Here is a 24,567-nt window from a genome sequence, read left to right as displayed (position 1 = left end):
GTGAGCACAGCTGGCCACTCCCCCTCTCACACTGACACTGAAGACTTGTTCGACTTCATGCAGCTCTGCGCAGACCGATCGGAGGCTGACTTAAAGCAATGCATGCCGGTTAGAAATTTTGTCCGACTTGATACAGCGCCGACACCACGTGACTGTGACGTATGCCATCAAAGTACCGCGAGAGCGATTCGAGAGTAGCCGGAGAACTCAGCCAGCACAGCTTCTCAAGAGCGGCTGCACTGGACGACACAGCTGTTCCACGATTGGCCGGATTCACCGCATGACAACGATCACGTGTGTTTCGTGTTTATTCGAACACCTTTAGTTCCTCTAAAGCTCTCAAATCAGTTTTTTGTAACAGTAAACACTCTTTTCATGTAGTTGCGATGTTATATTGTGTCATGTTTATCAAATTAAAACTGATTAGAAAACGTAGACTCCACTTCATTGACAGTAGCTTATGTTGAACTTTATTCTTGTTCAAACAGACGCTGTATGAAGCAATACATAAAGTATTGAATGAAAATGTCTCTGAAACATCTGTGTATTATTTGGCAAATATTGCATTTATTTCACTTCAGCTGTGGTAAAGTATGCAAACACCACGTGAGCGGTCACTACGGGAACCAGAAAGGGGCAATTCCACGCAAAACTGTCACATCCATAACGCCAACTACATACAATGGCATTGTGCTGGCGTTATGGATGTGACAGTTTTGCGTGGAATTGCCCAAAGTGTCCGACTTCACGTCTCCGTTTGCAGCTCCTCCCCGCCTGCACGCGGCTACTCTCGCCTATCGGGTGCATCCAGCCGCAGCCGATGTCGAACACACCTTGAGTGAGCACAGCTGGCCACTCCCCCTCTCACACTGACACTGAGTGAGCACAGCTGGCCACTCCCCCTCTCACACTGACACTGAGTGAGCACAGCTGGCCACTCCCCCTCTCACACAGACACTGAGTGAGCACAGCTGGCCACTCCCCCTCTCACACTGACACTGAGTGAGCACAGCTGGCCACTCCCCCTCTCACACAGACACTGAGTGAGCACAGCTGGCCACTCCCCCTCTCACACAGACACTGAGTGAGCACAGCTGGCCACTCCCCCTCTCACACAGACACTGAGTGAGCACAGCTGGCCACTCCCCCTCTCACACAGACACTGAGTGAGCACAGCTGGCCACTCCCCCTCTCACACTGACACTGAGTGAGCACAGCTGGCCACTCCCCCTCTCACACTGACACTGAGTGAGCACAGTGCAGGACCAGAGACAGAGAGGGTCGAAGAAAGCAGCAGGGCTTAAGTAGCGTTTTCTCTGAGTTCACTGTGTAGTCTGCTCCCTGAATCATGTAGTTTGTATGTCAGTATCAGTATTTGCTTTCTACCATGCACAAATAAAAATGTCACTGAACTTTTGCTGTGTAATTGTAACAGTGAGCACTCAAAACACCAAACCAACAATTACTAAAAACACACACAAAAACTGATTTTGCACTTTGCACTGCTCCCTGAATCGACGCGCTTATTCTTTTGTGGATGTTAACTGAATCTATATGTCAGCTCTGCTGTTTACTTCTGAATATTATATTTCATTCTGGTGCGCTTAACGTTATTATCGCTACTGTGTAATAGTAGCCTGTGCTATTCACCAACTAAACATATCCTATTCAATGCGTTCACAGTCTCTTTCACGGGCATCATTTGTAGTAGCCTATTCACAAACTGTTTGCTCAAGCATAGCGTTTTCTCTGAGTTCACTGTGTGATTTCTCCCATGCACAAATAAAAATGTCACTGAACTTTTGCTGTGTAATTGTAACAATGAGTACTCAAACACACCAAACCAACAATTACTAAAAACACACACAAAAACAGATTTTGCACAGGCATTTTGCACTGGTATTTTTAATTTTGCATTTTTTTAAAGACATTTGATCAAAACATCTCCTTCAATGGGCTGTGTGCAACAAACAGATTCTTAGAGGAAACATCCCAGTAGGTATTTTTAAAGACATTACATGTTGTATTGAAACCATTAAAATAACTTAAAATGATTTAAAGGAAACTCTTCTTCCAAAACACCATTAACTACACTAGGCATTTCCGTCGTACATGAGCTCTGTTCAGAAGTTGTGAATAACAACAGGCTGACGTTGCTGAAGGCAGGTCACCTCATCTATGTACAGAGAGTTGGTCTTCACCTGGATCTCCTCCTCCAGGCTCAACTGGCTGCTTGCTAGAGCTTTCAGTTTCATCTCTGAAAGCTGGAACGCCTCGGCTAGTCTAATGCAGAAACCATAGAGGGAAAATGCTTTTATTGGGGACATACTAGCATATTAGGACATGCAATTAATGTTACATGTTTGGTAACATCCAAACCCTTTCCTTTACCTCTCGATGTTGTTAGCGAGCTCCTTGACCTCTGCCAGCAGTCGGATTTGAGCTGGGTCGTGGCAGAACTCAACGTTGGGCCTTTGGCTGCGAGCGGACAGTCGCGTCTGAGCCACTTTCAGTGGAGCTTCTTTCTCTGCGATAGCCACTTTTAGAGCCTCCAGATTCTTTTCTTGATTTGCTATCTCTGCTAGCAGCTTTGAGAGAGCACAGACATATGAAACTAGTCAAATTATAACAACAACAACAACAAAACCTAGAATGAAGCCCTATAGATAACTTTATAGAAACTTAATAGTAAGTAAATTAATAAATAATGTTTTACTTAAAATATACATTTTTGATTTTGAATTATCCAGCTTATTACAGTATAAAGCTAGGAATCCACAATATATTATCAGCAAATATTATTAATTATAATATTCAATTATTTTAATTTATAATTTCTGCCAATATTTGTTCTCTGTATTTATTCTTTAACTGTTCATGATTATTTCCCCTATTTTTACATTAAGATTGCCTTTGCCATCATCTAACACTCGCATAAAGTTGATGTTTGAAAAAAAAAACACATATTTAGTGACACTGTTAAATATAATCTTTAACATATCTCAATGTAAATATACATTTTTACTGTTCATTATAATGTTATGATGCCTTAAAAGGGATAGTTTACCCAAAAATGAAAATTCCCTCATCATTTCCTCACCCTCATGACTTACTTTCTTCAGATTTTTAGGAAAATAATCAATCTCTGTGAGTCCATATGATGCCATTGAATGGGTGGTCACAGTCACACACAGCGATCGTGCTGGTAATTCATACAACCTCAGTGGATGAATCAATGTCTTCTGAAGTGAAACGATAGGTGTGTGTAAGAAAAATACTAAAATAAAATACTTTTTTTAACTACAAATTATTGTGTTCTGGTCTACTGTCATACGAGCGATCATGGGATGGGGTGGGGTGGGTGGGGTGAGACACACACACACACCTATCGTTTAACTTCTGAAGTCATTGGCTGCAATACTTCCCTACTATATGATACTGACAACATGGCGAAAGTAGTACATCCAGATTACATTCATACTGCTACTACACACATTCATATAATATAGAACATACTTTTTTAGTGGTCATGACGTAATTACTTATTCAAAAGAAGTACCAAGTCAAGCCATTCGCTGCATCTGAAATCAAGTACTTTCCTACTATATAGTATGCGAAAAACAGTACGCCAAAAGAATAGTATGTCCGAATACATAGTATTTGAAAAACAGTAGACGGAAACTAACTGGATGACCTACTACTTTTGCGAGATTCATCCACTGGGGTCGTATCAGGCCCGGTTCTAGAACCAAATCACTGAGGGTGCTTCTGAATATAGTGAGGGTGCTGCTTACATAATCGTAGGAAATAGCTCAGTCATCAGTCTGAAACATAGTAACTCAAAATTGGGGATGTTGTATACAACAATACTGCTGTAATTGCTGTTATGTTAAACAATATACGATCTGGCAGTAAATTATAGAATAGCATGTAAACAAGCAGCAATCTTCACTTTGCAAAACATTAACACATAGTCTACCTACACTGTGGTGATACCTTTGTTATAACCAACTTCAACGACAATTGAACACTCATTGAAGTCACTGCCTTACACACGTCTCTCTCCATGACGGTGAGAGACACATTTTTACATAACAAGGCAGAAAATGTACCAAGAACATCCAATCTAACTTGAACATAAACACACGTAACTTTACTAACACAAACCCCAACCATATTGCTGTAATAACGCATAAATCAACTCCCAACAAACAATTACCCATAATGCACTAGCGCTGACTGCCGGGTCTGTACAATATGACAACCATGACAACACATCAACACCCAATCAGTCATTCATTGTTAGCGTTATGCATAAACATATTGATAAAGCACTTCTGCAGTAACGTTATTACACCAAGGTATTGCTGCTATATTCTTTATGACAACTCCAATAACAACGACAAGCAGTTCAAAACAATTGACAGCAAAAGACCAAGAAGCTGCGCTAGCTTAACGTTACACAACACACATAACGTTACACAAAATACTTATTGAGCATGCTACAATTATTAATAATAATACTTACAGGTTGTGATTCGGAGGAGAAGCTAATCCAAATATATTCAGTACTGTAACCTTCCTTCAAACGGCTTGCTTGAGCCATTTTCTTATGTCCATGATGATTAAAAATGGATCGACACTTATTTTTACGTTACCTAAAGCCCCGTCTCAGAAAGTCAGCTAACAAAATTTCTGAGCGGGAAGCACGCACGCAAGCAAAGTGGGCAATTAAAGAGACAGCTTCACCTTTTGCGTATCGCGATCACGAAAGGACAACTACTACAATGCATTAAACAAGAAAGCATAACGAAATAATCTATTTAATATATATACATATTTGTTTAATTTTATTAATTTATTTATTTTGTGTAGGCTATCCTATTATAGGCAAGAGTGTGAAATCCGTCTGTGTTTTATTTTCGGCAAAATCTCGTTTATGTGTGCTATTAATAATTTTTCATCTGAGGGTGCTTTCACTTTTATTTGAGGGTGCTTAGCACCCTCAAGCACCCCCGTAGAACCGGGCCTGGGTCGTATGGATCACCAGCACGATCGCTGTGTGTGGTTTTTCAAGCATCAACTGAGTGACACACATTCAGTGGCATTATATGGACTCACAGAGATTGATTATTTCCCTAAAAATCTTTGTTTGTGCTTATCTGAAGAAAGAAAGTCATATACAGTACAGGTCAAAAGTTTGGAAACATTACTATTTTTAATGTTTTTGAAAGAAGTTTCTTCTGCTCATCAAGCCTGCATTTATTTGATCAAAAATACAGAAAAAAAGTGCAATATTGTGATATATTATTACAATTTAAAATAATTGGTTTTCAATTTATTATACTTTAAATTATCATTTATTTCTGTGATGCAAAGCTCAATTTTCAGTCTATGAATTTACTCCAGTCTATCACATGATCCTTTAGAAATCATTCTAATATGATGATTCATTATCAAAGTTGGAAACAGTTCTGCTGCTTAATATTTTTTCATAACCTGTGATACTTTTTTAGGATACTTTGATGAATAAAAAGTAAAAAAAAACAAACAAAAAAAAAAAAACAATCATTCGTAACAACAATATACACTACTGGTCAGTAATTTTGGGTCAGTAATTTTTCTTTTTTCTTTTTTTCTAAATAAATCAATACTTTTATTCAGCAAGGATGTGTTAAATTGATAAAAATTTATAGTAAAGAAGATTTATATTATTAGAAAATATTGTTTTATTTTGAATAAATGCTGTTCTTTAATTCATCAAATATATTAGGCAGCAGAACTGTTTCCAACACTCATAATAAATCAGAATATTAGAATGATTTCTAAAGGATCATGTGATAGACTGGATGTCACATGGGACACTGAAGACTGGAGTAATGATGCTGAAAATTCAGCTTTGCATCACAGGAATAAATTATTTTTTAAAGTATATTCAAATAGAAAACTATTATTTTAAGTTGTAATAATATTTCACAATATTACTGTTTTTTTTTTTCTGTTTTTTTGATCAAATAAACGCAGCCTTGATATGCATTAGAGACTTCTTTCAAACATATAAAAAATCGTAATGTTTCCAAACTTTTGACCTGTACTGTACATCAGGGATTGCATGAGAGAATTTAAAATCTTGGGTGAACTATCCCTTCAATTCACAAGTGCAACCAACCTCATTGAGCTGGTTTTCAAGCTGTGTTTTGGCAGTTTTGGTCTCCTGTATGCGCAGCTCAAATGCCCTTCCCGTAGCCTCATACTGTCTGCGCATGTCTGCAGACGTCTGCTTTAGCAAGCTTGCCACAAGAGCTCTCAGAGAAAGAGAGTTATTCTTCTCATTCTCAGCTTTGCTAATGTTTAAGTTGCAGAGGCTCTCCCATTCCTCAGGAGTCACTGCAATTCTAGAAACGGTAAAGGAAATAGGTTTGCAAAACCTAAATCTGTCAACATTTGAATAGTCTGATAATATATTTATAAAACAGAATTAGATTTTTAAATACTGTTTCGTAAACATGTTATCTTACCCAAAATTTAAGTTTGAATTCCCTTCTTTTAAATCAGGCGATGTGTTGGTGAGAAGAAAGCAGAAATCATCGATGCGTTCGGCCTGAAATTTGTCCTGCAAGTCCTTTTCCAGATAGTACTTCACTGAACGAATAAGCCTGAAAAGCACAGGAATAATTTACAAACTACAATTTAGTTTTGAGTAAATTGACATTTATATAACTAGAGAGAATTTTATTGAACAACACAATATAATTCAAGGATTCAAGGCCATATTTTAAACACTTTTGAATTACTTAACTGCTACAGTATGTAGCAATTAGTTTAAATTGGATTTAAATTTAAAGCAGCTACATCATACACATTTTTTATTATTTGAAACAAAATATTGTTCCCCTTCGTCAGCTCACTATGACTCATATGACACTATGAGTCAGAAGTGATTCTGACGAATAGGGATCGCTTGCGAGAGCCTATCTACTTGAAGTGGAACCTATTCGTTGAATGGTGTTCTTCCCACTGGGAAGACCCCCGAAGATGTCCAATCAGAGTCGTGCTTTCCTTCCTGCAAGATGGGTTGGAGCGAAGGCTGTCTCCCCCCACCCTCAAAGTGCATGTTGCCGCTACCGCCGCACATCACGATGCAACTGAAGGTAAGTCGTTGGGAAAGCATGACCTGATCGTCAGGTTCCTGACGGGAACGAGGAGACTGAATCCGCCTTGCCCCCCCTCTACACCCTCTTGGGACCTATCTCTGGTGCTCAGCGCACTGCAGAGACCTCCCTTTGAACCACTGCAGTCAGCTGAGTTAAAGATCTTGTCACTAAAGAGAGTGCTCCTGACTGTGCTCCTGACTGCCCTGGCTTCCATCAAGAGGGTAGGGGACCTGCAAGCATTTTCGGTCAACGAATCGTGCATAGAATGACAGCTCTCACGTTATCCTGAGACCCCGGCTTGGATATGTTCCCAAGGTTCCTACCACTCCCTTCAGGGATCAGGTAGTGAACCTGCAAGCGCTACCTTCAGAGGAGCTTCAGGACCTCAGATCAGCTCTTCGTCTGTTATGGAGGCCAGCAGAAGGGAAAGGCTGTCTCCAAGCAGAGGATGGCCCACTGGATAGTGGATGCCTTACGAAGCCCAAGGCGTGCCTTGCCCGTTCGGGTTGCGAGCACACTCAACTAGAAGTGTTGCTTCCTCCTGGGCGCTGGCACGTGGCGCCTCGTTGACAGATATATGTAGAGCTGCGGGCTGGGCGACACCTAACATGTTCGCTAGATTCTATAGCCTCCGTGTAGAGCCGGGTATCTTCCCGTATACTCACCCCCAGTGGCCAGTAGCGCGAGGGACCCATTCTTAGCTTCGGCTTGCAAAGCCACTCCCGCCCCCATGGGCCGGATATGTGCGTCTATTTGCTCCAGTTGTGTTCCCCAGAAATGGCTAACCCTGTGAGTTCCTCCGTCACCCCTGCGGCAGTCAGATGTTGCAGAGCGTCTGACGCCAGGCCTACACTCGTATGCATTGTGGAACTGTGTTAGGCTGGGTGTCCATATGGAGTGGTCCCTGTGGCGACCCCATATGTGCATTCCTCCACGATCAGCTCCTCTGTGGACGAGCCTGTGTCTTTCCTGAGACAGAGCCCGCTCTATCGTCTCTGCTGGTGTTCTTTCCCCCCTATAACTAAGCTGGAACCACCCCAGAGACTGCCATATGTTGTGCTACCCTGCTTGGCTAGTCCATATGTGTAACCGTCACAGTGCCTCCCTCCAGGGTAGGATGTGGCTTCACACTGGTCACACTGAGTGGGTCTTGCGGAACAGCAGTGACTGACCTTCTCTGCTTAGAGCTCCTACTTCTGCCCAACATTCTGGTCAGGCCAGGAGGCTCAAGCGGAGCGCTGAAAGGGCCAGCAGCCGTGGCGTTTTGGTAGACATCCCCATTCGTCAGAATCACTTCTGACTCATGTCATAGTGAGCTGACGAAGGGGAACGTCTCGGTTACGTATGGTAACAAGAGACGTGAGTCCCCTCGCCACAGTTGCTGAGCTTCCGCTGTACGGCCGAGTCACAGGTCCGGCTCCTCAGCGGAAAAAAAAGGATGCGAGGCACCTGCTGCTCATTATATGCTCGCGTCGCGATGCACGGCAGCTGGTGCAATTATCGCATGCCAATGTGCATTGGCTCGTTTAGTTTCGCTCTCGCAAGCGATCCCCATTCATCAGAATCACTTCTGACTCACGTCTCCGTTCCCTCCTCGGGGAACGAGGGTTACCATACGTAACCGAGACGTTTTATTAAATGATTATTTATTGAATTCTTATTATTGTCATTGAAAAATAAATTGTTTTCTTATATCATTTGTAACATTTACAGGTTTGACAGACAGAAATATCAAAGACAATTGAATTCCTTAAGTTAGTGCTTGGAGTTTTGTCACTGACCTGATCTGCTCGTTGATCTGCTCCAGTGTTCGCTGTAGAAGAACCATCACACCCTCAATCACCTCCTTCTCCTTCAACAGTTCCTCTTCCACCCCATCATGCACCAGGTCAATCGCCACACGTTTCTCTCTGAGGATGTCCCGTAAATATCACATGATTAGGCAACCAATGAGACCTTTTGTGAAAGGTTTGAACTGTAATGAAAGATGTCGGCCTAATCCTAAATTAGGGGTGGTTAGTAAATTATAAGACAAATTAACCACCCCTAATTTAGGATTACAATATCATTCAAAAGTTGGGGTCACTAGACTTTTTAATGTTTTTGAAACTCGTATGCTCAAGGCTATGCATTTATCAAAAATACAGTTAAATATTATTACAATTTAAAATAACTGATTTTTATTTTATTATACTTTTAAATGTCATTTATTCCTGTGATGTCAAAGCTGAATTTTCAGCATCATTACTCCAGTCTTCAGTGTCACATGATCCTTCAGAAATCATTCTAATATGATGATTTGCTTCTCAAGAAACATTTCTTATTATTATCAATGTTGAAAACAGTTGTGCTGCTTAATATTTTTTTGTGGAAAACGTGATACTTTTTTTCAGGGTTCTTTTATTTGAAATATGTAAAAGTTTTTACTGTCACTTTTGATCAATCTGGTCATGTAGTTCAACACTTGATTTTAGTAATTGTCCTCTGGTTGTGCTCTACGGTTAGAAGTACCTCTCAGTCAGACATTGCAAAGTCACTTGAAAAGGCTGAGAGCAGCTCTCCAAGGCCTTTTCCACACGGCTCTTGAAGATGATGAGGGTCTCGATCTCCTGCACCATCTCCTCAAACTTATTCTCCAGTTCCTGCCTCCAGAATTTAACGTCCAGGATTCTCTGCTCTGAAGAAGAAGTAGGCTAGAACAGTTTAACAACTAACGTTACATGTCTTTATCAAGGAAATCAATATAACCCTATCTGAAATAACTTCCTCTTTTCATCATTTCTATCACTTATCTTTAAAAGGTCAAGTGTCATCATTACACTTCCTGTCCTACTCTACATCTCATGCAAGGCTTCCAGTTTCATGCATTTTGAGCGTTGCATACCCAGCTTCTTTTGTGCATCCTGTTGCATGTGTTTGGTAGATTTGTTGCTCTCATCTATGAGTCTCTGACACTCTGCTGTAAGTTTCTCTGAGTGCGCTCGTTCTGCCTCCGAACTCCTGAAATGCACCTGGTTTGCATGCTTCCACTCGGATGGCAGAAACTTATCAGGGGATCCCATCAGCCTAGACATTTTTCTAATGAGACAAAGTCATTCTTTGGTTTTTAAATAATTTAGGTCATTGTTTTATAATTACTAGACTATAATAACTAATATCAAATATGTAGTTATTTTATTGTTTTAAACACTTGTATTAAAGTCATACTGTTGCCAAAAAACAACTAACACTACAATGTATTACAAAAAAAAATTCAGGGTAACACTTTAGTTTAGGGTCCAATTATCACTATTAACTAGGTGCTTATTAACATATTACTAGAATATTGGCTGTTTATTAGTACTTATAAAGCACATATTAATGTCTTATTCTGCATAACCTTATTCTACATCCCTTAATCCTACCAAATACCTAAATTTAACAACTACCTTACAATTAATAAGCAGCAATTAGGAGTTTATTGAGGCAAACGTCGTAGTTAATATAGTGAGAATTGGACCCTAATCTGTGACCAAATTCATAACCATGTTAGGATATCAGTTCCCTGTTATAAAACAAACATGTTTCTCCATCAATTCTTGTCTTAAATCTATTCAGTGTTTTAAATAAGATAAACATTATAAATAGTTAGAATTAAAGCATTAACGTTAAGCGAAAATAGGGTGTCTTACCTGTCAGATATAAATTCAAATCACTATAAAACAGGACTGCTGTGCTGACACTCTGCCGGCAAGTAAACACAGGGTTACTATGGCAACAACCGTTTCAACGCTAGGGGGTGGTAGATGCCACACACACACACACACATATTTATTTATATATATGGGAAATTTTTGCGAATATGTAAATTGTTTTGTCATATATATATATATATATATATATATATATATATATATATATATATATATATATATATATATATATATATATAATATTATATTACATACATACATACATATATGCTTTGAGTGGAATGGATTGTACCAGAGATGACGATATTGTACTAAATGTCGATCAACAATGACAAAACAATTTACATATTTGCAAAAAATTTCCATCTGACATACTCAAAATAAAAAAAGAAACAAGCAAATAAGATTTAAAAAAGAAATAGACGTTTATCCCTCACAACCTTGTTTTTTATTATTATTTTCATTATCAAAATGAACAAGACATTTTTTTTTTATTTAAATAACATTTATTTTATGTCATCAGTATGCATTTACGTAGTTGTTTAGAAAATAAACTCTTTGTTTACAGAGAAGATAAATTGGTTTCTTACAGTCTTTTACCTTTTATACAGTAAAATTGAATACAAATGTATTATATTTATACATTAGCATTAGTCTAACATTAAAACAAAAACACATACTTAAGCCAAAAAAGTGCATATTTGGTTCGCCTAATACGTACAAGCACTATCGGTTAATCGGTGTATACTTGAAACATGAAAATATCATCAAATTGTACTGACCACAAAAATAGAATTGGTCAAAGTATTTACATCACATCCTTTAGTTATTCGCACTCGATTTCAGTGAGACACAAATAATATAATAATACCACTTCAGTATGAGTTACAGTCATAAATAGATCAACAAAGTAAACATGTGCCATAAAAGATCTCAAATATATTGTGCAAAAGCAGCCTTTTCTTGACAGTGTAACAGTCTGCATTCATTTGGAATGGAATGAGAAAACAAGGGCAGCATAAGCGGTAACAGTAAACATTGACGTTTTGATGTACAGTGGACTAATAAAACATTTGTTTGAATATATATTACAAGTTAAATGCAGACTAAATGTTTTTTAAAAGAATGTGGTAATAGTAAGGCTGTGGTGTGAATTCATTAATTAAATAATTAAATAAATTACATTACTGGTACGCTTTTCTTAATTTGTAACAACTGTTTTTGAATCCATTTCAATAAATTCAGTAGCAATTTAAATGTGCTTACTTAGAATACCACAATATTTGGGACGGGTCCCACCAACTGGCTGCAATTCAAAATATACTGGCTGCGATTTATAATAGTTCTTGGTTAAAAAAAAAAAAAAAAAAAAAAGAGAAAAAAACCCCCACATTTTAGTTACTGTATCACATACCAATATAAGCTCAAATTTTGGATTAAAATTGCACTTGCTTAAATCCACAGGTAATGTTTGGTTTGACATCTTGGTCTTAACTGGCAACCGTTTCATCAAGTCCATTGATATTTTCAGACACTAAACCCTCTTCAATCGCCACTCTGGATCCCTGCACCTGAAGTGAACATACATTTGATTTTAATAAAACACTGAAGCCAACTGACAATATGCCTTTCAAAACATACAGCCATAACAGTGTCAAGTCAAATTTATTTCTATAGCACTTTATGCAATACAGATTGTTTCAAATCAGCTTTACAGTGATAAACCGGAAAATTATTAAATTATTTGGCTGGTGATTAAAAATAATTACTTGCATAAAAGCTGGACTAGCCATATGTATATATTACCGTAAATAAATTATATTTATATATTATATATCTGGTGATTATATGTAACCATAAATAAAATTAAAGCATTTAAATAATGTGCAATTTTGGGTGTAATGCATTACTAGCAATTAATCACTGTCATTTAATTACTTTTACCTTGACAAGAAAGCAAAGTAAGACATTACTCTAAATTTCTCTGTGATTTAATTACAGTTACTTCTGATGTAATTGCATTAAATACTGTATAGGCTATAGAACGATTCTATATGAAACAAAATAGGATTTAACATCTAATGATAAAATGTATCTTTATAATTTAACCTTCTCCCTTTAAAAACTTTGGTCAGTTCAAGAAAAATGTAAGCAATTTTATATAACTTATTTGAAAGAATTGAAAGAGCAGATTCACGTCTATCCTTGTATTGTTCAAATGGGCGAGGTTTTTTACGGGATTAAGAAAGTAATTAGTAATAAGTAATGCTGTACTTATAGAGAGAGTAATTAGTACAGTAATAATTACACTGTTGAAAATTTAATTAATAGCTAGTAATTAATGACTTTTTTAGAGTAATTTACCCAACACTGACTATGATTATAGCAAAATATAGAAGTAAAATTTTACTCACCCTGAAAGGTTGACTAATACCCACAATGCACTGCAGGTTGCTGCTATAATAGCACAGCACACATTCTCCCCCACGAACTGGAATTTCATCTTTGTTCACATAAACCTGTGAAAAAAAGACAATATAATTTCCTAATCTACTCAGTTGATCACGTGAAGAAAAAAAATCTTTATTCAACAAGAAACGCTGACAGCAAATGCTACAAACCTGAAAGAGCTCATCATTGAAAGACACCTGGTCATCCTTCACCCAAGTGTACGTGATATAGTCTGAAATGCTTTTAAAACCAACCTGTGAAGTGACAAACACAAGTTCTATATTAAAGAAACCCTGGATAGTTCACAATATTTTACTATTACTGTTGTAACAATACACAATAATATACTTTCATAATATGCATTTGTCTGACCTGCAGTCTGTGACCCCATCAGAACAGAGCACATTTTGGGAACCTCTCTCACCTTATATAAACCGATCCAGTCCCAGGCACTGGAGGGAAAGGACTGAAGAAGTCTGTAGGTTATGAGGGCGTCGAAGTCGGCACTCCACTCTCCTTCAGCACAGACCTGCACCAGAGGCGTCTCGTACATCTTTCTTAACTGATAACAGATTAACAAATGGTCATTCTTGTAGTATTTTATTTTATAGCACAATGGGTTAATGACTATTGTTTTAGATAAACTCAGTGATTCCCCACCTCCAAGTGGAAGATGCCAATGACAGGCTTATGGTCGCTAACGCCATACTCCATTTTACTCGTGTAATACTCCTGGGTCATTTTCAGAGGGAACTCATCGTCATCTTCCCCCTCCAGTTGTTTCTCTGGCTCATCTTCATTGTCTTCTTGTGTGTCCTCCGGAGACGAGGACTTGGGCTTCACTCGCCAGAGGATCCGGTCACACCACGCAGGCTTGCGTTTCTTACCACTAGCCAATCACAAAGAGAGGAAAACAATATTACATCAAATATATAATAGAATAAACTTGTGGATTTGAATCCCTTTTCCTGATTTGTTCAATTGGAAGAACATTGGCGTATCTTTCTGTGCAGCCATCATTCATTTTGTGAAAATGAATTTATGTGGCATGCTTTTACAACTATGAAAGTGATAAAATGAAAGGATTTTATGAAAAATATTTTAACAGCAACAAATAAAAAACAAAAATAGCATATAAGTTTATGAAAAAAAAATGTCACGGTTGTTTGAAACAAGATTTATTCCTACAAGTGCTACAAATAATTAAAATCAATTTGAATAATGTAATATTCTAATATACTACATATTCTAATAAGGTATAAAAAAACATTTAATAGAAAATAATTCTAATAACAATTTCTATTAAAATAGGCTCTCTCTCTCTCTCTCTCTCTCTCTCTCTCTCTCTATATATATATATATATATATGAAGAGTTCAGATGCAAAAGCCTCTAAGTGCCATTAAGTTCAGCAATTTCACTTAAATGGCAATGAAAATGACCTATTAATTGCCATTTAAGTGAAAAACTGAACTTAAATAACCGAGCTTGATCAAAATGACCATTCTAGAAGAAAATTTCAGATGGCACTTAGAGGCTTCTGGATCTGAACTCTCTCTCTCTATATATATATAATTGTCTATAAATACAGGCTATAATATATAGAGAAAGACATATATATAAAGAATATATATATATATATATATCTCAGAATTTAAATGCTTTTTTTAAAAGCATTTTCACTAAAGTGAGCCGAGTTGTCCACATGCAAAGATCTGAACAGCTACTAGAAATGACAGCATAGAAACATAGATAACATGACTGCTACTTGAAAACTCTTTGCAACACACAACACCAACTAAGTCCGAACACAGACTGGATGTATATGGATGTTAATAATAGTTTATTTCTGGTGCTTCATTTCAGCAGTAGATGAATGGGTGTTACAGGACGGGATGGGTGGCACACAATGCACTGGTCTGCATTAAAGTGTGAATGAGGTCTAGCAGCTCTTGTGCAAAAAAAAAAAAGTATTTCCGTTCTCTGACGGAAATGCTACAATTATGAAAAAATTCAAGGAATGCTGACAGAAGGCTTAGACAAGCAGGGGAGGAAGGTTCAAGTTAAGAAGCACATGGGGAATTTAACGCTTACTTAAAACCAAACCATGTCTTCTGTACCCTGCAGGGGTGAAAAGAGAGCACGTGTGAACATCTGACAGTTAAAAACAGCCCTCGCAGAGGAGCTGAGGGAGATTCAGGATATTGTAGTGATTACCGTTTCCTTCACAGCTATACAGAAAATGTGAAGTAAACATGAAATCAATTCTAATAATTTAATATAATAATATAATTGATTATTTTAATAATCAAAATCTATTTCTTATAAAACAAAATATTCAAAGAGTGAAAAAAATGAGCAGGACTTGATTTTATCCTCATAGGACTTTATTTTAATAAGACTAGGAATATGCATTAAGACATTTTAATTTCATGTTAACCTTAAAAACCAATGACTCACAAAAATAAAAGTACAATGTCACTTGTGTAAGCCTAATTTTCTTTACTTTGAACTGTATAATACAAAATATAATAATATTAGCCCATTTGATTTACTTTAATGCTGTGAAAATGATTTATTATATTATATTAAATTATATTATAATGCAGTGTGATTAAACACACAAGCCTTCATTTCATATAAAGGAAGACCTTCGACTAACTTTGTGTACTTAATAACAGTGTTTTTATTTTCTTTATTCTGTACTTTATTCTTTACTTTACTAAACTTCATTTACAAAATGTAATTGAAATTTGAACTGCACCATTATTGCGCTTATCTCAAATAATTGTGATTAGACAGAATAACCACAATCGTACAATTAATCAATAATCATGACAGCCCTATACTGCAGGATATATTGAAAGAAGTTGTTCATTTACCTTGTGTCGTAGTTATCTGAGTGCAAATCAAATTTATAGGTGGGCTGAAAGTCCAGAGGTCCCTCTTCAAACTTCTGCAAAATAGCTTCCTTCTGTTTCATCATGGTGAGCTGGTGAGATATTGACATGCACAGATGCAAAAAAAAACAAAAAACCATTATGCAAATTAAGCGCAATTCTAATTCTGGACCTGCAAATGAATGATTCATACGTTAATACATTTTTCATTTACATGTATAGACATTACTACATCTAAAATAAAGTATCAAATAATTTATGTCACTAATAAAGATTCAAGAGTGATCAGTACCTGATCTTTAGGCCAAAGCAGACTGAAACGCTGGCTGGTGAGGCAGTTCCTTACAAAGAGCATACCATGGTCCTCGATACGAAAATTCAAGTCCCCAAACCAGAACACAACCCTAGAGAATGAGGTGAGAGAATTCATATGCAATAAAGAGCAATACATAAATGATACGGAATCATGACAATCAATAAAATTGATTATAAAGGCCCGTTCACACCAAACACGATAACTATAAAGATAACGATAAAGATAACTATATATGCGTCCACACCAACGACCGATAACGGTCTTTTTATTCTAAGCACGCGCGCGCCCGCGCTGCGGTTTCAAAGTAGCGAAAATGGATGACCTGCTGCTGCTTTACGTTACAAAAAAATATCAAAAGGAAAACAGGCGCTTTTGGGTACACGATATCCTTAAAAGACGAGAGGAGTTGGGAAAATCCGTCACTCTGATTAGAGAGTTGTCGTCTTTTGAAGACAAATTTTATTCATATTTTCAAGCAAGTCATCTGAGAATGGATTCTGATTGGCTGTCAAGTGTTTTATCGTTCGACAGCTGGAAAAAAATCGTTCTGAAAGTGATCCCAACGATATCGTTCCTCATATCTTTATCGTTATAGTTGTGGTGTGAACTCTGTTATTCTTTAATATGGAGAGCGATTTTTAGAATTATATCTTTATCGTTATCTTTATAGTAGGGCTGTCAAACGATTAATCGCGATTAATCGCATCCAAAATAAAAGTTTGTTTACATAATATATGTGTGTGTATGGAGTATAATTATTTTCTATATATAAATACACACACATGCATATATAAGAAAAATGTGTTAATTATATATAATATAAATTATATATAATATAAATATATATACACAGTATATACATGCAAATATTTCTTAAATATATACATGCATGTGTGTGTATTTATATATAGAAAATAATTATACACCGTACACACACATATATTATGTAAAAACAAACTTTTATTTTAGATGCGATTAATCGCGATTAATCGTTTGACAGCCCTACTTTATAGTTATCGTCTTTGGTGTGAACGGGCCTTTAGAACATAATCAAACGAATATGCAAAATAAGAAGGTAAAGCTTAAGAAATATACAGTATGCTTTTAATGCGCTATTATAAAAATATCATGATGAACTGACTTGTGGTCCAAAATGCGTGGTGCGTTTTTGGTGTCAAAGGTCTGAGCATCCAGGATATACTCGAACTCATCCACCCTCTGAGAGGCGTAGTTCATGTGAGGGGTGAGGTGACAGTTCAGGAAGCAGAGCATGTGACCGTAGAGGGACAGACGGATAGACACGCCTCCTTTATTACCCTTTCATTTGAAGAAAATTAAGATGAAATTAAGAAGCAATTTTCAGTAGGTATATCAAGAGCTGCTCACTGAAGTATTTGCATTTCCATGGTCTTACCCAGTAGCCGTAGAGTCCTGTGCGGGTGTAAGTGACCTGAATGTCTCTGATAAAGGGGACGTGTTCCAGCTTGGAAAAGAAAAGCAAGAGTAGACCCTGCATCCGTATGGAGGACACCTGAATGTGCCAGAGTAAAACAGGAAATTAGACAACATAATTATAAAGTGTGCACTATTTTCACTATTTATATATAGCCTATATTATAAATTTGCAAGAATATTTATTTATTGCATTTTTCTTTTCAAGAGTCAAGTTCTGTTCATGTGGGGGTTTCAGTTGTTCAGTCAAATGGAAAACCAAACGTTTTTTTTTCAGTTCCATATTTTGGCCAACAGTTAAAATGATCTAAATTATATTTTAGCTTAGAGCTTTATTAATCCCCATGGGGCAATTAGTTTAAACTGTCATGGTGATTCACATATAACACTTAACACATACATTCAAATACTCAAAACTACACAAAAATACACAAAATAATAATAATAATAATAAGTGAGAGAGAGAGAAAAAAAAAGGGGGGGGGGGGGGGGGGGTTTAAATAATAATAACAATGACAATCAACTAAATTTATTACATAAACGAATTGCTTCAGGCACAAAAGTAAATTTATAGCGATTTGTAGAACATCTGATTGTCCTTAAACATTCAAAGTCCAAGTGCAACAGGTGTGTACTGTCTATTATTTTGTGAGCCATCCTCAACATTTGCTGTTCATAATAAGATGTAAGACTTCTTAAGGGAACACCCATCATTTTAGAGCACGTTAACAATACCCTGCAAAGGATTTTTGTTCGTTGTAGACAGTGATGAAAACCAACAAATACAAGAGAAAGACAACATACTTTCAACAAATGAATAGTAAATGACCTGAGAACAACTCTCTGTATATTGAAAGAATTAAGCTTCCTCAGCACAGACAATCTTTGGTGTGACTTTTTAATAATTGCATCAGAATTTTGGTCAAACTTTAACCTGTTATCAGAAAACGTTCCTAGGTAGGCCTACTTATAATCCTGTACTATATCCCCCTGTGTGCCATTAATGACCACAGGTTGAAATGCCAGACTGTGTTGTCCTACTAAAATTAATTATCATCTATCTATCTATCTATCTCTTTAGTTTTTGACACATTCAGATCTAGTTTCATACTACTACACCAAGAAATAAAATCGTACAAAACCGAACCATGTTCCTGATTTGAATGTGAAAGCAAGGAAAGCAACACAGTATCATATGCATATTTTACCAAATAACTATTATCTTGTAAACTCTGACAATCATTTGTATATAATATAAACAAAATAGAAAGCACACATCCTTGTGGTGTACCTGTAGAAATATTTACTATATCCGATAAAGCCCCATTAACTCTATCCCTCTGTTGCCTGTCTGTTAAAAAAAAATCATGATCCATGAGACTAAACCATGATTAAAATTAAACTGATTGACAAGTTTTCACCCTAAAATAACAGGTTGCAGAAAATTAAATGCAGACGAGAAGCCCACAAACAAAAGCCACACAAAAGCCCCACTATTTTCCAGATGACGACAAAGAGCATTTACCAAAAACAGTTTTGCATCATCTACGATCTACCAGCACGATATGCAAACTGCAACGGATCTAAGACTGGTCCAGCAACTGTCATTATATACTTCTTGATCTCTTTTTCAAAAGCCTTCATAACTAAAAGGTCAAGGCAATAGGACGGTAGTCGTTCATGGAATCTGACTTAGCTTTTTTAGGCATTGGTACAATAATTGAACTTTTCCACAAATCAGGTACTAACCCTTGATCTAAGGAAGACTGAATTATTAATTATATGAATTATAATCTGATATATATTCTGAATTTATATTTATAATCTGATTTATATTTAATATATAGATAAATATATAAACGGTTAATTGTAGCTATTAATTATTTTTATTAATTTAATATAAATTCATGATAATTATATAATTCAATATTTAATTAAAGTTTTTGTATATATATATATATATATATATATATATATATATATATATATATATATATATATATATATATATATATATATATAATGTGCATGTATGTAATGTATATATATGTGCTCAATGACTAAGAAACCAATCATCCACTGGTTCATAGTGAATCACATGATTAGCTTATGAACAAAAGCACGTTAGTATGAGGCGGACAGAATCAGCACCTTGATATAACCCAAAGGGGCCAGAGTGCTCATGAAGAGCTGACTCCAGGAGTCCTCGAAGGCCAGATCTGTGACAAACTTGAGAGGTGCAGCCTTCACTTCCTGGAGACTGAACAAGAGCAGCATCACAGCCATTAGGACATTCAGACCACATACTTCTGAGGTCAGATACCTATAATTGTTTACTTTATGTGGGTCCGCAGACCTCAAGATATAAAAACTCACCCGATCACATAGAGGTCGGGTTTCTTCGGGGAGCTGAGCTGAAGCAGAGAGTTCACATCTTCAGGAGGCTCAGCTGTGCCCACGTTCCACGTGACGACATACAGCCTGTGGGTATAAGAAAGAAAGATGTATTCAGTTCAGTAAAATAATAGTTAATTCCTTCTCCTTGTGTAATCCGTTTGGAAAACCTCCAAGTAAATCTCCATGCTTTCCTCACATAACAGCTCAGATTAACAATAACACCGTTTCAACTAATTGGTCTGAGCAATTTTAAGCCTATCAAATTGCAGATTAACATCTTAAACATCTCGATCCGTCAAACTATTTTTAAGAACTACAGACTGAAATCTAAAGTTCAAAATATCTCATCCCTGAAGATCACTGACGAAACAAGATCCTCTCTGGAAAAACAGAGAGAAGGTGTTCAGTTGCCACAAAACCAAACTAGAAACCAGCAGTCAGGTTTAGATCTGCCAGACACGACAACAAGAGAAGTGAAAGACAAAACCTGAACTGGTCTTTCTTAGGTCAGCCCGCAATCTGCCTGCAGACGAGAAAAGCCCCATCTAACGTTTTAACCACCTGCGCGTGCAGTTTAGTGCACTCCCAGCTTTTCATTCAAATAATCAGCTATTTCCTCTATGCTGGTCACGTGTAAATAGCACTTAATTGTCTTGACAGGTATTTCGTCTTGAACACCAGGGAAGCAAAGGTAGTTATTCCAGAAATTATTAATACAGTAAAGTGTGAGATATAGGCTGTAGGGGGGAGTAGAAGGAGGTGGAAGCGTAGGCAGACTTTTAGATTAAAATCCTAATCTGGTTTATCAAGGGTTTACATGGCCCACTCCAACACATTCAATTTAAACAAGTGGAAACCTCAATGCTGCATTTACCCAATGCAAATGAACTGCATCTGAAACCTCCCAAATGAACAGAAAACTTGACTCTTTGCAGTGTTTCGTCATCCAAAAACACATTAAATAACAGTACAGTCCATTGAAGGGATGCATGTCTATTCCTCACAACCTCAAAGATGCCGCTGCTGTGAAAGATGGAATAGCCGCTCTTAAAGGGGGGGTGAATTGCTGTTTCATGCATACTGAGTTTTTTACACTGTTAAAGAGTTGGATTCCCATGCTAAACATGGACAAAGTTTCAAAAGTTAAGTTGTACGTTTGAAGGAGTATTTTTGTTCCAAAAATACTCCTTCCGGTTTGTCACAAGTTTCGGAAAGTTTTTTTCGAGTATGGCTCTGTCTTACGTAAGATAGAGCGGAATTTCCTTATATGGGTCCTAAGGGCACTTCTCCGCGGCCGCGCGCGCACTCGCAGACCAGAGAGAGAAGAGAGCGAAAGCAGTACGTTACCTCAAAGCGCTATGCTCGGCTTTTAGGGAAGTCAATGTCACCAAAGAAGTGGGTTTTTGGTTGGCAGGGCAAGACAACCCTGCACAGATTCCCAAAGAACCCAGCGTTAAGGGAATAGTGGATGGAGTTTGTTTTTTCGAAGCATCAACGGAGGTTGTGCACGACTCTTTGTTCCCTGCATTTCGACGATGATTGTTTTATAAACAAAGCCCAGATCGACTTATTTGCAGATCGTCTAATGCTTAAGGATCGAGCAGTCACGGTGAGTAAACTACTTCAAATGTCTCTCTGTGTTGTTGTTAGATCAGTTAGCACAGCTATAGCACACCGCCCACACGGCCCGCCCCCAGCCGCTCGGTTTTTTCCGGAAAGACTCGGTACAGCCAATCTTTAACTTATAAATATAATAAAACTAAAGACGATTTGGAGATATGAAGGATGCAATACTACTCTATAGGTACTCAAGATTAACAGGAGATTGAGTGAAAATGAGCATTTCACCCCCCCTTTAATTATATACAGTGTACAATTAAGTTTACAGAGTTCTTGACTCTTGCAGTGACCAAATATCAATGCAACTCTGTATGGAAATAAATGTTTTGATGTTATTTCCATCAAGAGGTGCATCAATTTTTGGTCAAGATCTTGTATTGACAATGCAAGAGTCCAGCACTCTGTAAAGTCTCCTCCAGCACATCCCAAAGACTTTCAATGAATTTAATGTCTGGACCAATTCACGTGTGAAAATGATTCTTCATGCTCCTCCCAACCATTCTTTCACAAATTGAGCAAGATTAATCTTGACATTGTCATCCTGGAATATGGCCATGATGTGTCTTCCTACATGGCAGTTTAAGAAATGAAAAGTTACACACTCCATCAATTAAGGTTAGAAGAACTGTTGCCAAACATATAACAGGCTAGAAACATAATAATCACTCCAAAAATAATCTATAAGAGACATAGACTCTTAAGCATTTGCATATTTAAATCCGAAACTAGTGGCCAAATTATAGAACTGTAAAACGATTTGGTTTTCCATTACCAACTGAAACCCCCACATGTACGTGTGCTGAGAAAGCTAATCCTATAGTGCTTATCCCTGCTTTATTCTTTCACCATTTCAGTAAACAAGAGACTAAACTGTTCACCTTGTCTGAGAATTCTGGATGTTGAAACATAAAAAGCGCTTGAGGTCTTTAATCGACAATCTTGTGACAAAATTTCAACATCTATAATGATTATAATACATGTTTGTGCTCTAAAGAAACTCTAAATGGATCATTGTTTACCAATATCTGTGCATTCACATAATGAGAATATATGATGAAAGTATAATTTTGCGGCTTAGTGCTAAAAGATTTTGATGGAAATCCAAAGGTTATAGATATAAACTCCAGATGGGGTTATTCTTGATTCTTCAAGCCACTTGCAATGGCAAAATACAATATCAATAGCTTTTGATAAGAGAGTCAAAATGAAATTAAATGAAATGCTAAATTAAAAATAAGAATATTTACCCAAAAGTGTCCATTTTACTGTCTTTAGGCTCCAGGGTGACAGAATTCAAAGCACGTGACAAATCTTCCTCCATCTTCGCCAACCTGTCAGTCGTAAGAACATGTTATCTCATGAACCTGTTCTGCATCTCATCATGTGCATCAAAATGCATCGTAAGATAATATTTCCGTTATATTATTGTGAAGTCAAGAGTATGACGTCAGGATTATATACAATGTCAAATGTTGCATGCAATATTCTGAAATAAAAGTACAGATTCACTTCTTATATCACTTTACATACTTAAATATCTAAAATAATGCAACAATGACAAAATCAAACGTGAATACGTTTAAAACAGTATTAAAACTACCTCGTAAAAACTTCGTTTGTCTTCGCTTCCGTAGTCTCAAAGCCTCTGTGGTGTTCAACAATTAGTGGAGACAAAAATATCCTGTAACATCACGAACTGTGCAATGTATTTACATGAGAGAGGGTGTGTGAAACAACACACAACAAAACTCAGTCATCCATGGCTGCTGGAAAGTTAAAATAAAAGTCCTGAAGCGGCACCACACACGCGAGGTACTAAAGGTAATAAATAGGCCTACTCTTTTCATTCATCACATTTAAATATTTTATACTGTGCATTTAACCGTTTAACTTTTCAATTATGTAAATTTAACATGAAATATTTAGCATGAAATAGCATGAAACTCGTAATCAACTAATCGTTTTTTAAAATATATATTTCATAAAAATAAAAATACAGTGAACAATAAACGTGCTTCATGCATGCATTTTCTATTTTTTTTTTCTAAATTCTAATGAAAAAATATTTTAATGTAAGGAGCCAATTGTAAAATGTCTGTTACTTTTATGAAAAACGAGATTGCATTTGTTGAACAAAATTTTCTTTCAAGAACATTGTAAGATAGCCTACAACTGATAAAAACAATTTTGTTTAAATAATTAAAATTTTGTTTAACTTTTTGTACTTAATAATAGGCCTAATTGTTAGCTATTTTATTATTATTTTTAATGAGATATATTTTTATAAAAATAAACTAATATTAAACTAAATATTTTAAACCAAATTTTAAACTAAGTAAATGTTAAACTTAAAATTGGGTCCTCCTGGGGACCCCCAGGGGTTGCAGGGGAGTGTTAGGGGATCCATGGAATTTTGGATGAAAGAACATCCCACTTAACCTATATACCGGTACAAAGCTTCTCATCTTCCCAGCCATTCAGTCAGTACAGCACCAGTTTAACATCCAGCTAGGTTCTTCAACGATAATCCTGGAGTTCAGCCAGGAATCTTGGGGTAATCTTTGATGATCAGCTGACCTTTAAGGA

At 36.7% G+C, this 24,567-nt stretch overlaps 2 protein-coding genes across 3 annotated transcripts; both read right to left on the bottom strand.

The window, feature by feature from the left end:
* Nucleotides 1-1,872: 1,872 nt before the first annotated feature.
* tekt1 (tektin 1) lies at nt 1,873-10,879 on the bottom strand. The gene is made up of 8 exons (XM_079886340.1): nt 10,826-10,879; nt 10,039-10,232; nt 9,666-9,831; nt 8,936-9,064; nt 6,519-6,656; nt 6,170-6,395; nt 2,392-2,588; nt 1,873-2,283 (listed from the first exon to the last, which is right to left on the bottom strand). The coding sequence occupies exons 2-8, from the start codon at nt 10,226-10,228 to the stop codon at nt 2,124-2,126; spliced, it is 1,206 nt and encodes a 401-aa protein (XP_079742466.1). The 5' UTR covers nt 10,229-10,232; nt 10,826-10,879; the 3' UTR covers nt 1,873-2,123.
* A 395-nt stretch (nt 10,880-11,274) lies between these two features.
* inpp5ka (inositol polyphosphate-5-phosphatase Ka) lies at nt 11,275-23,722 on the bottom strand. 2 transcript variants are annotated; one of them, XM_079886335.1, is made up of 14 exons: nt 23,582-23,722; nt 23,229-23,312; nt 20,341-20,445; nt 20,116-20,224; nt 17,927-18,043; nt 17,654-17,829; nt 16,489-16,600; nt 16,179-16,288; nt 15,391-15,417; nt 13,958-14,186; nt 13,722-13,859; nt 13,468-13,551; nt 13,261-13,365; nt 11,275-12,417 (listed from the first exon to the last, which is right to left on the bottom strand). In XM_079886335.1, the coding sequence occupies exons 2-14, from the start codon at nt 23,300-23,302 to the stop codon at nt 12,337-12,339; spliced, it is 1,467 nt and encodes a 488-aa protein (XP_079742461.1). In that variant the 5' UTR covers nt 23,303-23,312; nt 23,582-23,722; the 3' UTR covers nt 11,275-12,336. The 2 variants fall into 2 exon arrangements, with proteins under 2 accessions (XP_079742461.1, XP_079742462.1); XM_079886336.1 differs by lacking the exon at nt 15,391-15,417 and having other exon boundaries at nt 23,582-23,710.
* Between the last annotated feature and the right edge of the window lie 845 nt (nt 23,723-24,567).

Source organism: Squalius cephalus (genome assembly GCF_949319135.1).
Source record: "Squalius cephalus genome assembly, chromosome: 11".
Lineage (NCBI taxonomy): Eukaryota > Metazoa > Chordata > Actinopteri > Cypriniformes > Leuciscidae > Squalius > Squalius cephalus.
This window is presented reverse-complemented; position numbering and strand designations above follow the sequence as displayed.

What these genes read in the sequence shown, in the direction of transcription:
- tekt1 (XM_079886340.1), bottom strand. Translation starts at nt 10,228, where the DNA reads ATGTCTAGGCTGATGGGATCCCCTGATAAGTTTCTGCCATCCGAGTGG. An exon ending in CAGATCAACGAGCAGATCAG is followed by an intron (nt 6,657 to 8,935) that starts GTCAGTGACAAA and finishes TGTGCTTTTCAG; the next exon opens with GCTTATTCGTTCAGTGAAGT. An exon ending in AATTCAAACTTAAATTTTGG is followed by an intron (nt 6,396 to 6,518) that starts GTAAGATAACAT and finishes TACCGTTTCTAG; the next exon opens with AATTGCAGTGACTCCTGAGG.
- inpp5ka (XM_079886335.1), bottom strand. Translation starts at nt 23,302, where the DNA reads ATGGAGGAAGATTTGTCACGTGCTTTGAATTCTGTCACCCTGGAGCCT. An exon ending in CAGGACTCTACGGCTACTGG is followed by an intron (nt 17,830 to 17,926) that starts GTAAGACCATGG and finishes TTCAAATGAAAG; the next exon opens with GGTAATAAAGGAGGCGTGTC. An exon ending in ACTGGATCGGTTTATATAAG is followed by an intron (nt 13,552 to 13,721) that starts GTGAGAGAGGTT and finishes GTCACTTCACAG; the next exon opens with GTTGGTTTTAAAAGCATTTC.